The sequence below is a fragment of the Arachis ipaensis genome, chromosome B10, assembly GCF_059453495.1.
Source record: "Arachis ipaensis isolate K30076 ecotype BB chromosome B10, ASM5945349v1, whole genome shotgun sequence".
Classification (NCBI taxonomy): Eukaryota; Viridiplantae; Streptophyta; class Magnoliopsida; order Fabales; family Fabaceae; genus Arachis; species Arachis ipaensis.
Window position 1 is genome coordinate 147,285,519 of NC_142435.1, and position 12,172 is coordinate 147,297,690.

A 12,172-nucleotide genomic window follows, 5' to 3' on the forward strand; every position below is an offset into this window, starting at 1 on the left:
TTATGTCTACTATGTTGTTGATATATAAAAAATATGTGCATCGAGCTGTTACTTTAATTTGTTAAGTCTCTCAATTAAGTAGTAGAAATTTAATCCCTCACCCGTAGAAATAAAAAGTATTTTATAAGAGTAATTTAAAAAAAAATTAATATTATAATAATTAATTTCAGTTAACATTATAATCAATTGTAAAATAAATCTAATATAAAATTTATTAGAAATAAATTTTTGTTGAATTTAGATTTAGAATCTTTATTTTAATTAAATTTCAAATAAAAGTTTGAAAGGTGTTTTTTATACTTAAATATTGGCTCAAATGTTGACTGCTTAAAATAAAGGTAGCCCCCAAAGCTTATATAGTATTGTTTAGAGAGAAGCCAAGGAATAGTATATAACTGCATTGAGTTATTGACAGTTAAGACGCCGAATAGAACAAGTCATCATTGATTTTTTCACCCACCACTTGGCACATTCTTAAAACATAGCCGGCCCCTTGTGCATCCCCCAATCTCTAATAATACCCCCTTCAAACTTCACCTTCTTCACTTCCTTTCATTTTTCTCAACACTCTTCCAAGTAAGTAAAGATGGATAGATTAATAAGATTAGACCCCTCAAACATAGTCCCAATAAGAGTTGAACCTGGTCAAAAATGTCAAGGCAAGATCACCTTGAGAAACGTCATGTACACTATGCCGGTGGCTTTCAGGCTTCAGCCACTCATTAGGACTCGTTACGCCGTCAAGCCACAAACCGGTGTCATATCACCGTTAGGCACCGTAACGGTTGAGATTTTCTACTACCTTCCTCCGGGTTCCAATCTTCCACATTCTTTCCCTCACACAGATGATTCCTTCCTTCTCCACAGCGTCGTCGTCCCCGGCGCAACCATCAAAGAACCTTCCTCCATGTACGATGCTGTTCCCACTGACTGGTTCACCACCAAGAAGAAGCAAGTCTTTGTAGATAGTGGAATCAAGATCATGTTCGTTGGGTCTCAGATCCTAGCTCAGCTTGTTTCCGATGGTTCAATGGACCAAATCAGAGAGGTACTAGAAAAGAGTGACCCCTCATGGAAGCCTGTGGATTCCGTTGATTCACAAGGACAATCGTTGCTACACCTCACGATTTCGCAACGACGAGCTGATCTTGTTCAGCTGCTTCTTGAATTCGAGCCGGACATAGAAGCTTCGAGTCGTTCTGGGTCGACCCCACTCGAGTCCGCGTCCTCTTCGGGCGAAGCCTTGATTGTGGAGCTTCTGCTGGCCCACAGGGCCAACCCAGAACGATCCGAATCATCTGTGTTCGGACCGATTCATTACGCAGCTAGAGCGGGACACGTGGAGGTTCTAAGGCTTCTCCTTCTCAAAGGTGCCAAGGTGGACGCACTCACAAGAGATGGCAACACGGCGTTACATCTCGCCGTGGAAGAGCGAAGAAGGGATTGCGCTAGGCTCCTTCTGGCAAACGGCGCAAGAACGGACGTTAGAAACACGCGGGAAGGTGACACTCCTTTGCACATAGCGGCATCCACGGGTGACGATCACATGGTGAAGCTCTTATTGCAAAAAGGCGCGAACAAAGACGTGAGAAATCTACAGGGCAAGACCGCGTATGACGTGGCAGCTGAGAACGGACACGCGCGTCTCTTCGACGCGCTTCGGTTGGGTGATAACTTGTGCGTGGCAGCGAGAAAAGGCGAGGTTAGAACAATCCAGAAGCTTCTAGAAAGTGGCGCATCGATCAATGGAAGGGATCAACACGGATGGACAGCACTTCACAGAGCATCGTTTAAAGGGAGAATGGATGCGGTTCGTGTTTTGGTGGAAAAAGGGATCGATGTTGATGCGAAGGACGAAGACGGTTACACTGCGTTGCATTGCGCTGCTGAGTCGGGTCATGCTGACGTCACGGAGTTTCTGGTGAAGAAAGGTGCTGACGTGGAAGGAAGAACCAGCAAAGGTGTAACTGCTCTGCAAATAGCGGAGTCGTTACACTATGTAGGGATCACAAGGATTCTTGTTAATGGAGGCGCTACGAGAGATAACAATTTGAATCAGATAGCAGCGCCTGCTGTAATTCCTTTTGGGAAAAACATGGAAGATGGAAGTTTGTTGATGAAGAAGAAAAAGATCTCTAGGAGCAGAGTGGTACGGGGTAATAATAATAACTTTGATCGTTCTTCAACGCCTCTGGCTGTGCTCTAATTAAACTCTAAAGCTAGCTAGCTATAGCTATAAGCTCGTTTTGAAATTGATTATAATGAGAAGAATTATTATTGGAGATGATTTGAGGCTTTTGGCTGGTGTAATTCTTAAGTTGTTGAATGGGAACTGTAGATTTGTTAAGAATGTTGTTTTCTGATGTTAATTATTTGAGAAAGTCTAGGGAGCCAATTTAGAAAGTATTAGAGATATCATTATTAGTGTTACGTTATCCTGTCAGGTTATGCTTTTGGGATGAGTGGTTTCAGGATATGGTATAAGAGTTCCAGATGCGGAAGGTCAAGAGTTTGAACTTTGGTGAACCCAAAATTAACTTTTTATAACATGAGATGTTTATTATCCTTGGTATCCGGATGGTTATCCGGATGGTTATTCTGCATAGTATAAGTGATGTTCATTTAATTCATAAACCGATTTAGCCCATTGTACATATTGTACACTTAGGCCATTGGCTCCCTAGCACTACTCTAATTATTTTTCATACTCTTGAGAAGATTTTTGCATTCGGGCTTAGCTTGGACCATCCATTCGTATACAATGGCATAGGTATCAAACATTGATGTTAATATTGCCAAAAATAAAGGGGAGCTACTCAGATAATATAAATACGCCTAAAACGTCTTTTTTTAAAGATATTTTTTAGTAATTAAAATTTAGTATATATAATTGATTAAATTATGTTATTTTTGTTAAAATTAGGCTAAATAAATTGATTTAACCGAAAAAATAGTAAATCAAATCTTGAACTGATCTAAATTAATATTATTTTTTTTTATAAAAAATGACTACATTACCCTTATTATAGAGAATGATTAAAATATATATATATATATATATATATATATATATATATATATTAAAAATTTTAAATCCCAACTCTACGATAGAAAATTAAAATTTAGGATTTTTAAAATTAATATATATAATAAAATTATTTTAGTCATTTTCTATAAAAAATAATATTAATTTAGATTAGTTCAAGATTTGATTTACTATTTTTCGGTCAGATAAATTTGTCTAGCCTAATTTTAACAAAAATAACACGATTTAATCAGATTATATATATTAAATTTTAATTATTAAAATTTTTTTTTAAAAAGATATTTTTAACGTCTTTATTTTAGTGACTCCCAAAATAAAGAAGCTATTTAGATAGTGATATCATATGTTGCATTCTCTTATTCTGTTAAAAACTTACTAATAATGATAAGAAATAATTAGTTTGTTATTTACTTACTATTAAGCAAACAAAAATATTATTTATACGTTAAAATTAAAATTAATTATTAAAATTAATTTATATATATATTTGTAATTTAACTTATTTTAAAATATATTTTATATTTTATTGTATATTCAATATTGATGATTAATGTTTTTTTTTTTTTGGCTGATTTTAGTTTACTACACGTATGGTGGTTGTTATAAATTTATAATCATATTCGCAAATAATAATTATAAAAATGGAGACAGTGTTTTCAAAGAAGTGTAGAATAGAGATGATAGTTACAAGAATTTGATTTCAATATGCTTCTTAAGGCGATAATATGCTCCGTTTGAGTAAATAAGTTAAACAAAAATATAGATAACCAACAAGATTTTTGAACAATATGTAAACAATGTGAATTAATAGGGTTAAAAGAGTAAATTTAATTAGTAACATTAAATTAAGGTGTAGTATATTTTCATTTGATTAGTGGTTGTTCATGTTATTCAAAATTTTTATTGTTCCCCTAGCACTCCCCATAAGTTAAATAAGTTCTTTTGGAGGAAGAGCTTAAAATATAAGAATTTTTATTAATAGCAACTTATAAATAAGTTATTTTGTGTTTGGATTTTTAGTTATAAAAATACTTATTTTAAAGTTGTAGCGTTTGAATAAATAACTCAAAAAATATATTTTTTTTACAGAAGTGAATGAATATTAAATAACGATGATAACAAATACTTTCCAATATTAAATGTTGATTTTACATAACCTAATCACTAATATTGTGTATGATATGGTAGGTGAAAATAAAAAAAAAAATATAAAATATGTGTCAATGTATATTTTATTGCTGTTTTTTATTTTTTTTGCTCCTATTAGAACTCTCTTCTTCTTTATTGAGGTAAAAAATTTGCTATAATTAACTATGAAAACAATAGCAAGTTATAAAATTACATATGAAAAAAATAAAATTAAAACTGAAATTTCATACCACAGTTAAATACAAATTTAATAATAAAAAATAGAGTTATAAAATTGTTCGGTGTGTCGGTTACCGGTCGGTTCGGGTGAAGATCCTGGGAGATGGTAGGGGCTCGTCGGGTCGTGGACTGCCGGTCAGGGGTGTGGGAGGACCCGAGCACTTCGTGTAAGAAAGGGGGGGTGCCACCTGCAAAGACACTCCGACACTCTTGTCAATAAATGTGCAGGCGGAAAGGGTGGTGTGATATGTGACGTACATCGGGGGAAGAGCCAATCTTCCCCTTATAGCTGTTACAGACGCGTGTCCGGGTCGGCGATGGAGCGCCCTATCCCTGACCACTCGGGTCGGGTGGAGCTCGGGTCGGCCCAAGCCAGCAGAGGGTTTGGGCCAGGCCGTAACAGTGCCCCCACGCGCCAGTGGTAGTAGCCGTGAGGACTATTGGTGGCGCGTTCTCTCTTTCTTCATAGGTCGTCGCCAGATCGGCCGCCCGTAGGGGGAACGTGCCCCCTGCGCGCGTGTCTTTTGGTTACTGAGGTAACCGTTCAGCGCTTCGTTCTCCGTACTGAGCATTGAATGCTCATAATGGGTTGGGAATCCTCGTACGCAAAGACTATTTTGCCCCCAGTCTTTCGCGCTCCCTGGGGGATAGTTTTAAATGGTTTGTTTTCGCTTTATCTCCATTTTTTACACTCCTGCTTCTTCTATCTTCTTGCTATCTCTTCCTCCCTCTTTCGAAGATCTCAGAGCATTGGTGTGATATCCTCACGCATCTTCCCTTCGTCTTTCTTAGTTTTTCGCGACAAATTCAGGTAATCCTTAGGCTTCTCTCTTTTTTGCCTTGTTGTTGAATGTCTATTGCTTGCATTTGCTTTTGTGTTTCCTGCTGTTTCGTTTGGTTTTTGTTGCTGGATGACTTTCCAGTGCTTAGGTGAATGGGTTAAGGGAGGGGTACCATTCCGGGGTAGGTTTTTAGGTAGCTTGCTTGATAAGTGTAGCTTTTCCCATGCTTAATTTTAACTGTTCAGTAGGATGAACATAGTTTCTGGGCGTTTTCCGGGCTCCCGATCTCATAGTCTAACGGAGTGGTACCCCGTTGTAGGTATGCCTCGCGTTGTCGCTTGGACTTCTACTTCTGCCACAAATTACGACCCTTACGCTTGGGTGACCTCGGACATAAAGGACTTGCCTAACCAGATGGATCAGCTGACGGAATTCCGACAAGCCGGGTACTTATGTAGGGGAACGGACGAGGAGACCAACTACGAGACCTTCGTTCCTGCCCCCGACGAGCGGTTGTACGAGATCAACCTCCGTTCTCCCCGGGTTGCCGACTGGATTTGGTTTTACAAGGCCATGTTCACCCAGGTCGGCGTTCGCCTACCCTTCTCTGACTTTCAGATGTCTCTTCTCGGTCGGATATCCGTGTCGCCGTCGCAGCTCCATCCGAACAGCTGGGCTTATATCCGCTGTTTCGAGATGGTCTGTGAATATCTCGAGCTGCCGGCGTCAGTGGATGTCTTCCTCTTTTTCTTCAACCTCACCAACCCCTCCAAACAAGGGAAGGCGAGGAAAGGGTTCCTTTCTTTCCGGTCTGCTCAAGGTCGGAGGATATTTGGTCTGTTCGAGGACTCTTACCATGGTTCAAGGACAAATTCTTTAAAGTTCGCCCTGCTAAGGGTCGCCATCCCTTTTAGTTATCGTTAGAGGGGGAGCGCCTCATCCCAACTTATTGGAGTTTTGGGGCAGGGTTTAATTCTTTTATTAAGGTGACGTACAAAAGGATGTCCCCTGTAGATAAGAAAATAGCTGATGTGTTGTTTGCCCTCTTTGGAAAGAACCCCGTGAACCCCCATCTTCTCATGGGTGAACGGGAGACCGCCAGGAGCTATATCCGTGAGTTGTTTTGTTTTGTGCTCGTACTCTTTATTATTGCTTGTTTTTCTTGATCTGACGACTGATGCGTTTATCTGTTTGCTGCAGTGGAGATGTCTGCCTCAGTGACAGGGCTTGAAAATTTGATGAAGACCTTCTTCGAGGACAGTGGTGAGGAGAAGGCCGAAGAGAAAGACGCCGGGAAGTCGGAGAGGCCTTCCGGGGAGAAGGAGAATCAAGCTGTGCCTTCTCCTCAGGATACCGGCATGTCGGACAAGAACCCAGAAGGGTCGCAGGCTTCCCCCCTTCCTGAGGTTGTCGTTGGTGGGCATTCGTCCTCTACCCATCAGGAAGATGATGATGTGGAACTCATTCACACCCCTAAGAGGCGGAGGGCGTCTGCGAGCCCGGAGGGGACTCTCACCATTATGGAAAGAAATTTCGATGCTACAAAGTTTATTGACTCGTAGCTGATCCCTGGGACGGAGGAGCATTTTCATGGAACCGACCTGGCTGGACAGGCGAGATGGATGTACCGGACTTTGCTCCGGGGGGCCGTGATAGCTCGAAAGGCTGAGTTCGAGTTGTCGGGAATGCAGGCTCTCCGGAGGAAGCTCGAATCCTCTGGCAAGGCAAACAATGATTTCAAGGTGCAAGTTGAGCTGCTCCAGAGCCAGTTGTCCGAGATGGGGGAGAAGCTCAAGGCTTCTGAGGAAAAAATGACATCTGCCGAGGAGAAATTGAAGGCTTCCGACGAGACGGTGGCCCGTTTAGCTGAGCGGGAGATGACCCTGGAGAGCCAGCTGAACGCCGCTCAGGGTCGGGTGGTGGTCTTGGAGAAGGAGCGTGACCAAGCCGTGTCGTCGGCTAAAGCCGCTAAAGCCGAGGTCGAGGAGCTCAGGAAGAAGCTGAAAGCGACCAAAGAGCAAGGGAAGAACGCGATCTCCATGACTGAGGACGCTTTGAAGGCCCAGGTGAAGATCGTGGCTCCCGACTTCGACACGTCAGCCATTGGGGTCTTCAAGATGATCCAAGATGGCAAAATTGTTGACATGCCTAGGAAATGATCTCTTTTAACTTTGGCTTGGTGTGGATTTGTTGAACTTTTTGTTGTGACTTTGTGGCTGACTTTGTGACTTTTATGGCTAACTAGTCGCTTGGTCGACTTGTCGTTATTACCGTTTATTTTGCTTGTCGTTTTATTTTTGTTACCGTTTTTTCGAGGCGGGCTTATTGCTTGTGTCCGTTTTGCCGTTTGCGCTGGTAATTCGATTGGAACCGCTGTGGTTTTATTTATGAAGCCGTTTGATATGGCCGTGGTTCCGCTGGCCTCCCGGGGTGATCAGTCCCGGGTTGCCGTTTGTGATTGCGACCTCGTGAGGTGCGCGTTGAAAGAGAATAAATAGAAGAGTTTGGACAAGTAAGAATTAGTCATTATCTAGACAATGTTTATGAACACAAAAGGCATTTGATAAAAGCGAATAACTGGGAATTAACATTTGATCAAAGCAAAACTCTACCCAGCTCATCGGGTCGGTTGGTCGGTGAGCCCAAGCTATGAATAAAACCTCCTCAGGTTAATCGCGTTCCAGGTTCTCGGAATATCCCTGCCGTCGAGTCTTTCCAGCCTGTAGGCGCCTTTACCGAGCACCTCTTTGATCCTGTAGGGGCCTTCCCAATTCGTCGCCAGTTTTCCTTCTCCCGGGTCGGTAGACCGACGTCGTTGCGTCGTAGGACGAGGTCTCTTTCCTCAAAATCCCTTCTGAGGACTTTAGTATTGTAGCGCAAAGCTATCCTTTGTTTCAATGCTGTCTCAGACAAGTGGGCCATCTCCCTGGTCTCTTCCACCAGGTCCTTTTCTACCGCTTCGTCTACACCTGCGAGCAGTAGACGTGGACTCGGCTCGCAGATTTCGACGGGTATCACCACGTCGACCCCGTACGTTAGGCGAAAAGGGGTTTCCCCCGTAGCGCTTTGTTCAGTTGTTCGGTAGGACCAGAGGACCGAAGCCAGCTCGTCGGCCCATGCGCCTTTCTTATTGTCTAAGCGCTTCTTGAGACCAAGCAGGATGACTTTGTTTGCGGCCTCCACTTGTCCATTTGTCTGGGGGTGTTCCACTGAGGAGAATTTCTGTTTTATTCCTAGGCCGGTGAGGAACTCCATGTACTTCTTGTCTGTGAATTGCGTCTCATTTTCCGAGATGACGACCTCCGGGATACCGAAACGGGTTATCACCTGTCTCCACATGAACTTCCTACAATTGGAAGAAGATATGCTGGCCAGTGGCTCAGCCTCTATCCATTTGGTGTAGTAGTCGATGGCCACGATGAGATACTTGACTTGTCCTGGGCCAACCGGGAAAGGTCCTAAAAGGTCAACTCCCCATTGGGCGAAAGGTCATGTAGACGTCAGCAGGCTCAGCTCAGAGGCTGGGGCCTTGTGGAAGTTGGCGTTTTGTTGACACTTTACGCATTTTCTAACAAATTCCCTGGAATCTTTCATCATTGATGGCCAGTAATATCCAGCTCGGATGAGCTTCCTCGCTAGGGCCTTGCCCCCGATGTGGTGGCCGCAGCATCCCTCGTGGACTTCCCTAAGTACATAGTCCGTCTGGTCGGGGTGTAAGCACTTCAACTGGGGTTGGCTGAGCCCTTTCCTAAACAGTTGCCCTTGTATGATTGCGTATCTGGCTGCCTCCCTTCTCAATGTTTTGGCCGCCTTCTCGTCATCAGGTAACCTGCCAAGTTCCAGAAAGTTCATGATCGGGTCCAACCAGGAGGGGCTTGACTCCGCCAAATGGAGGGCGACGGTCGGTTCCTTCACCATGCCCTGGATGAGAGATCAGTTACCCGCTCCTGGCTTCGTGCTTGCTAGTTTGGACAGGAGGTCTGCCCGTGTGTTCCTTTCTCTTGGAACATGTTGGACCGCGACCTCTTGGAACTCTCTTGTTAATTCTCTCACCTTTTCCAAATATTTTTGTAGAAGGGGGTCCCTGGCTTGATAGCTCCCGTTTACCTGTGAGGTGACGACTTGTGAGTCGCTGCATACCTCCAACCTTGTTGCCCCGACCTCCCGGGCTAACGTTAGTCCACCTAAGAGGGCTTCATATTCCGCTTGATTGTTCGACACAGGGAACTTGAACTTGGTCGATTGCTCGTAAATGACTCCCGCCGGGCTTTCTAAGATGACGCCGGCTCCCCCGGACGTCTGGTTGGAGGCCCCATCTACGTGGAGCCTCCACCGTGTGCCCGTTTCCTCGGGGGGATCACCGGTCACCTCTACCAAGAAATCAGCCATTGCCTGTGCCTTAATCGCATGCCGGGGCTCATACTGCAAGTCATATTGGGAGAGCTCGATGGCCCAGGTCATCATCCTGCCGGCCAAATCAGGTTTTTGGAGCACTTGGCAAATTGCTTGATCCGTCCTCACGACTATTCGGTGACCCTGGAAGTATTGCCTCAACCTTCGGGAGGAGGTTAGGAGTGTCAGCGCCAGTTTTTTCAGTTTGCTGTACCTCAGCTCTGCTCCTTGTAGAGCCCTGCTTACGAAGTAAATTGGTTGCTGAGCTTTCCCTTCTTCTCTTACGAGCACTGCTGCAAGTGCTTCCTCTGTTACTGCTAGGTAGAGGTAGAGTGGCTCTCCGGCCTTGGACTTTCCGAGCACCGGAGGCGTTGCCAAGATCTCCTTAAAGTGATTGAACGCTTCCTCACACGCTGGGGTCCATTCGAATGCTATCCCCTTCCTCATCAGATTGAAGAAGGGTAGGGCTTTTGCTGCCGATGCGCCGAGGAAGCGTGATAAAGCCGTCAGCCTCCCCGCCAACCGTTGGACGTCTTTGATACAACCCGGGCTCCTCATCTGGAGGATCGCTTGGCATTTTTCAGGATTGGCCTCTACTCCTCTTTGGGTGATCATGAATCCCAGGAACTTCCCGGCCTCCATGGAGAAGGCGCATTTGAGCGGGTTGAGCCTCATGCCGTGTTTTTGGAGGGATGCGAACACGCTCCCCAAGTCGCTCAAGAGATCGTCGGGCCGTGCGGTTTTTGCGAGGATGTCGTCCACGTAAACTTCTACTGTCTTGCCTATGAGCTCATTGAATATCTTGTTCATCAGTCTCTGGTATGTGGCGCCGGCGTTTTTCATAGCGAATGGCATCACCTTGTAACAATAGATCCCTCCCAGCGTTATGAACGCCGTTTTGTCCTCATCGGGTCGGTGCATCGGTATCTGATTGTACCCAGAGTAGGTGTCCATGAAGTTCAGATACCGGTACCCCGCCGCTGCGTCGACGAGTGCGTCAATGTTGGTCAGGGGATAGCAGTCTTTAGGACATGCCTTGTTGAGGTCGGAATAGTCTACACACATTCTCCACCTCCCACTGTGTTTTTTCACCAGAACCACGTTCGACAGCCAAGTCGAGTAGTCCAGTTCTCGGATGAACCCTGCTTCAAGTAGGCTGGCCGTTTGTCTGGCCACCTCTTCTGCTCTTTCCTGTGACATCTTCCTCCTCCTCTGGGCCACTGGCTTGGCCTCCAGCTTGACGGCCAGATGGTGTGACATGAGCTGGGGATCTATCCCTGGCCTATCGGCTGGTGTCCAGGCAAAGAGGTCGGCATTAGCTCTAATCATCTCCATCAAAGGTTCTTTTAACTCATGGGGGAGGTTTCTGTTTATGAATGTGAACTTCTCGTCCCCGTCACCGACCCTAAATTTTTCCAAATCCCCTTCTGGCTCAGGTCTGGGCCTGTCGTCTATCCTGACGTCCAGGTTGGCAAGGAAAACCCCCGATGCTTCTTTGGACTTTTTCCTGAGAGAGAGGCTGGCGTGGTCGCAAGCGACTGCCGTTTCTAAGTCTCCTCTGATGGATCCTACAGATCCGTCATCAGTAACAAACTTCATTACGAGCAGCTTCGTACTAATCGCCGCCCCAAGGTCGTTGATGGTTTTTCTTCACAGGATGATATTGTAAGCTGTGGAGTCTCGTAAGACGACGAAATCGACCATTATCGTCCTTCGCCTCTGTCCATGTCCCAGGGAGGTCGGGAGTGAGATGATCCCATCTGGCTTGATGAAGTGATCTCCCAGCCCTACCACGCCGTGCTGGTGGGTCACCAGATCGGCATCACGCAGTCCCAAGGCATCGAAAACGTTGCGAAACATGATGTTCGAGTCCGCTCCCGTGTCTACTAGGATCCGTTTGACGAGTCCGGTTCCAACCCTGGCCGTGATAACCATGGGGGGACTTTCCGGTACCTCGTCAAACCATTGGTCCTCGGGGCCGAAAGAGATTGATGGGAGTCCCCGGGAACTTCTGGCGGATGAGGAGGAGACCGCCAGGATCTTGGCGTCTTTTTTCTGCGCCGATTTCGACCTCGGGGCGGAATTCCTCGCTGTTACTACATTCACCACCGTGAGACCGTGGTCGTCTCCCTCGGGTTCTTGACGTCGTCTTGTCGCCCGGGACCTATCCTCGCTATCATGATCCCGATTCCGTCTCCTCGGTTCCCTTATGAGGTGGGAGAAGTCGGCGAGCTTTCCATCCCTGATTGCTTGTTCCAGGGCATCCTTTAGATCGAAGCAGTCTTGGGTCTTGTGCCCGTATCCCTTATGATATTCGCAGTAGAGGCTCTTGTTTCCCCCCGTCCTGTCCTTCAGGGGTCGGGGTCTCGATAGTATCCCTTTCTCGGCTATCTGTTGGTAGACTTCCGTGATCGGAGCCGTGAGGGGGGTATAGTTGGTGAATTTCCCAACTCGGGGAAATGGCTTTGGCGCCTTGTTCGGACCGCCGTCTCTGGCGTGTTCCTTCTGTTTTTCTCTGCCCTCGTAGTGTCGGGCTTGGTTGTAGGGGGGTTGCCGTTTATTGGCAGCCACGACCCTGCTAACT

General features: G+C 45.5%; 1 protein-coding gene across 1 annotated transcript; it reads left to right on the forward strand.

Annotated features, from left to right (window-relative positions):
- The first annotated feature begins 281 nt into the window (after positions 1-281).
- LOC107624554 (protein VAPYRIN-like) lies at positions 282-2,563 on the forward strand. Its single transcript, XM_016327054.3, has one exon. It carries the CDS (start codon positions 587-589, stop codon positions 2,204-2,206), a length of 1,620 nt encoding a protein of 539 aa, XP_016182540.1. The 5' UTR covers positions 282-586; the 3' UTR covers positions 2,207-2,563.
- The last annotated feature ends 9,609 nt before the right edge of the window (positions 2,564-12,172 follow it).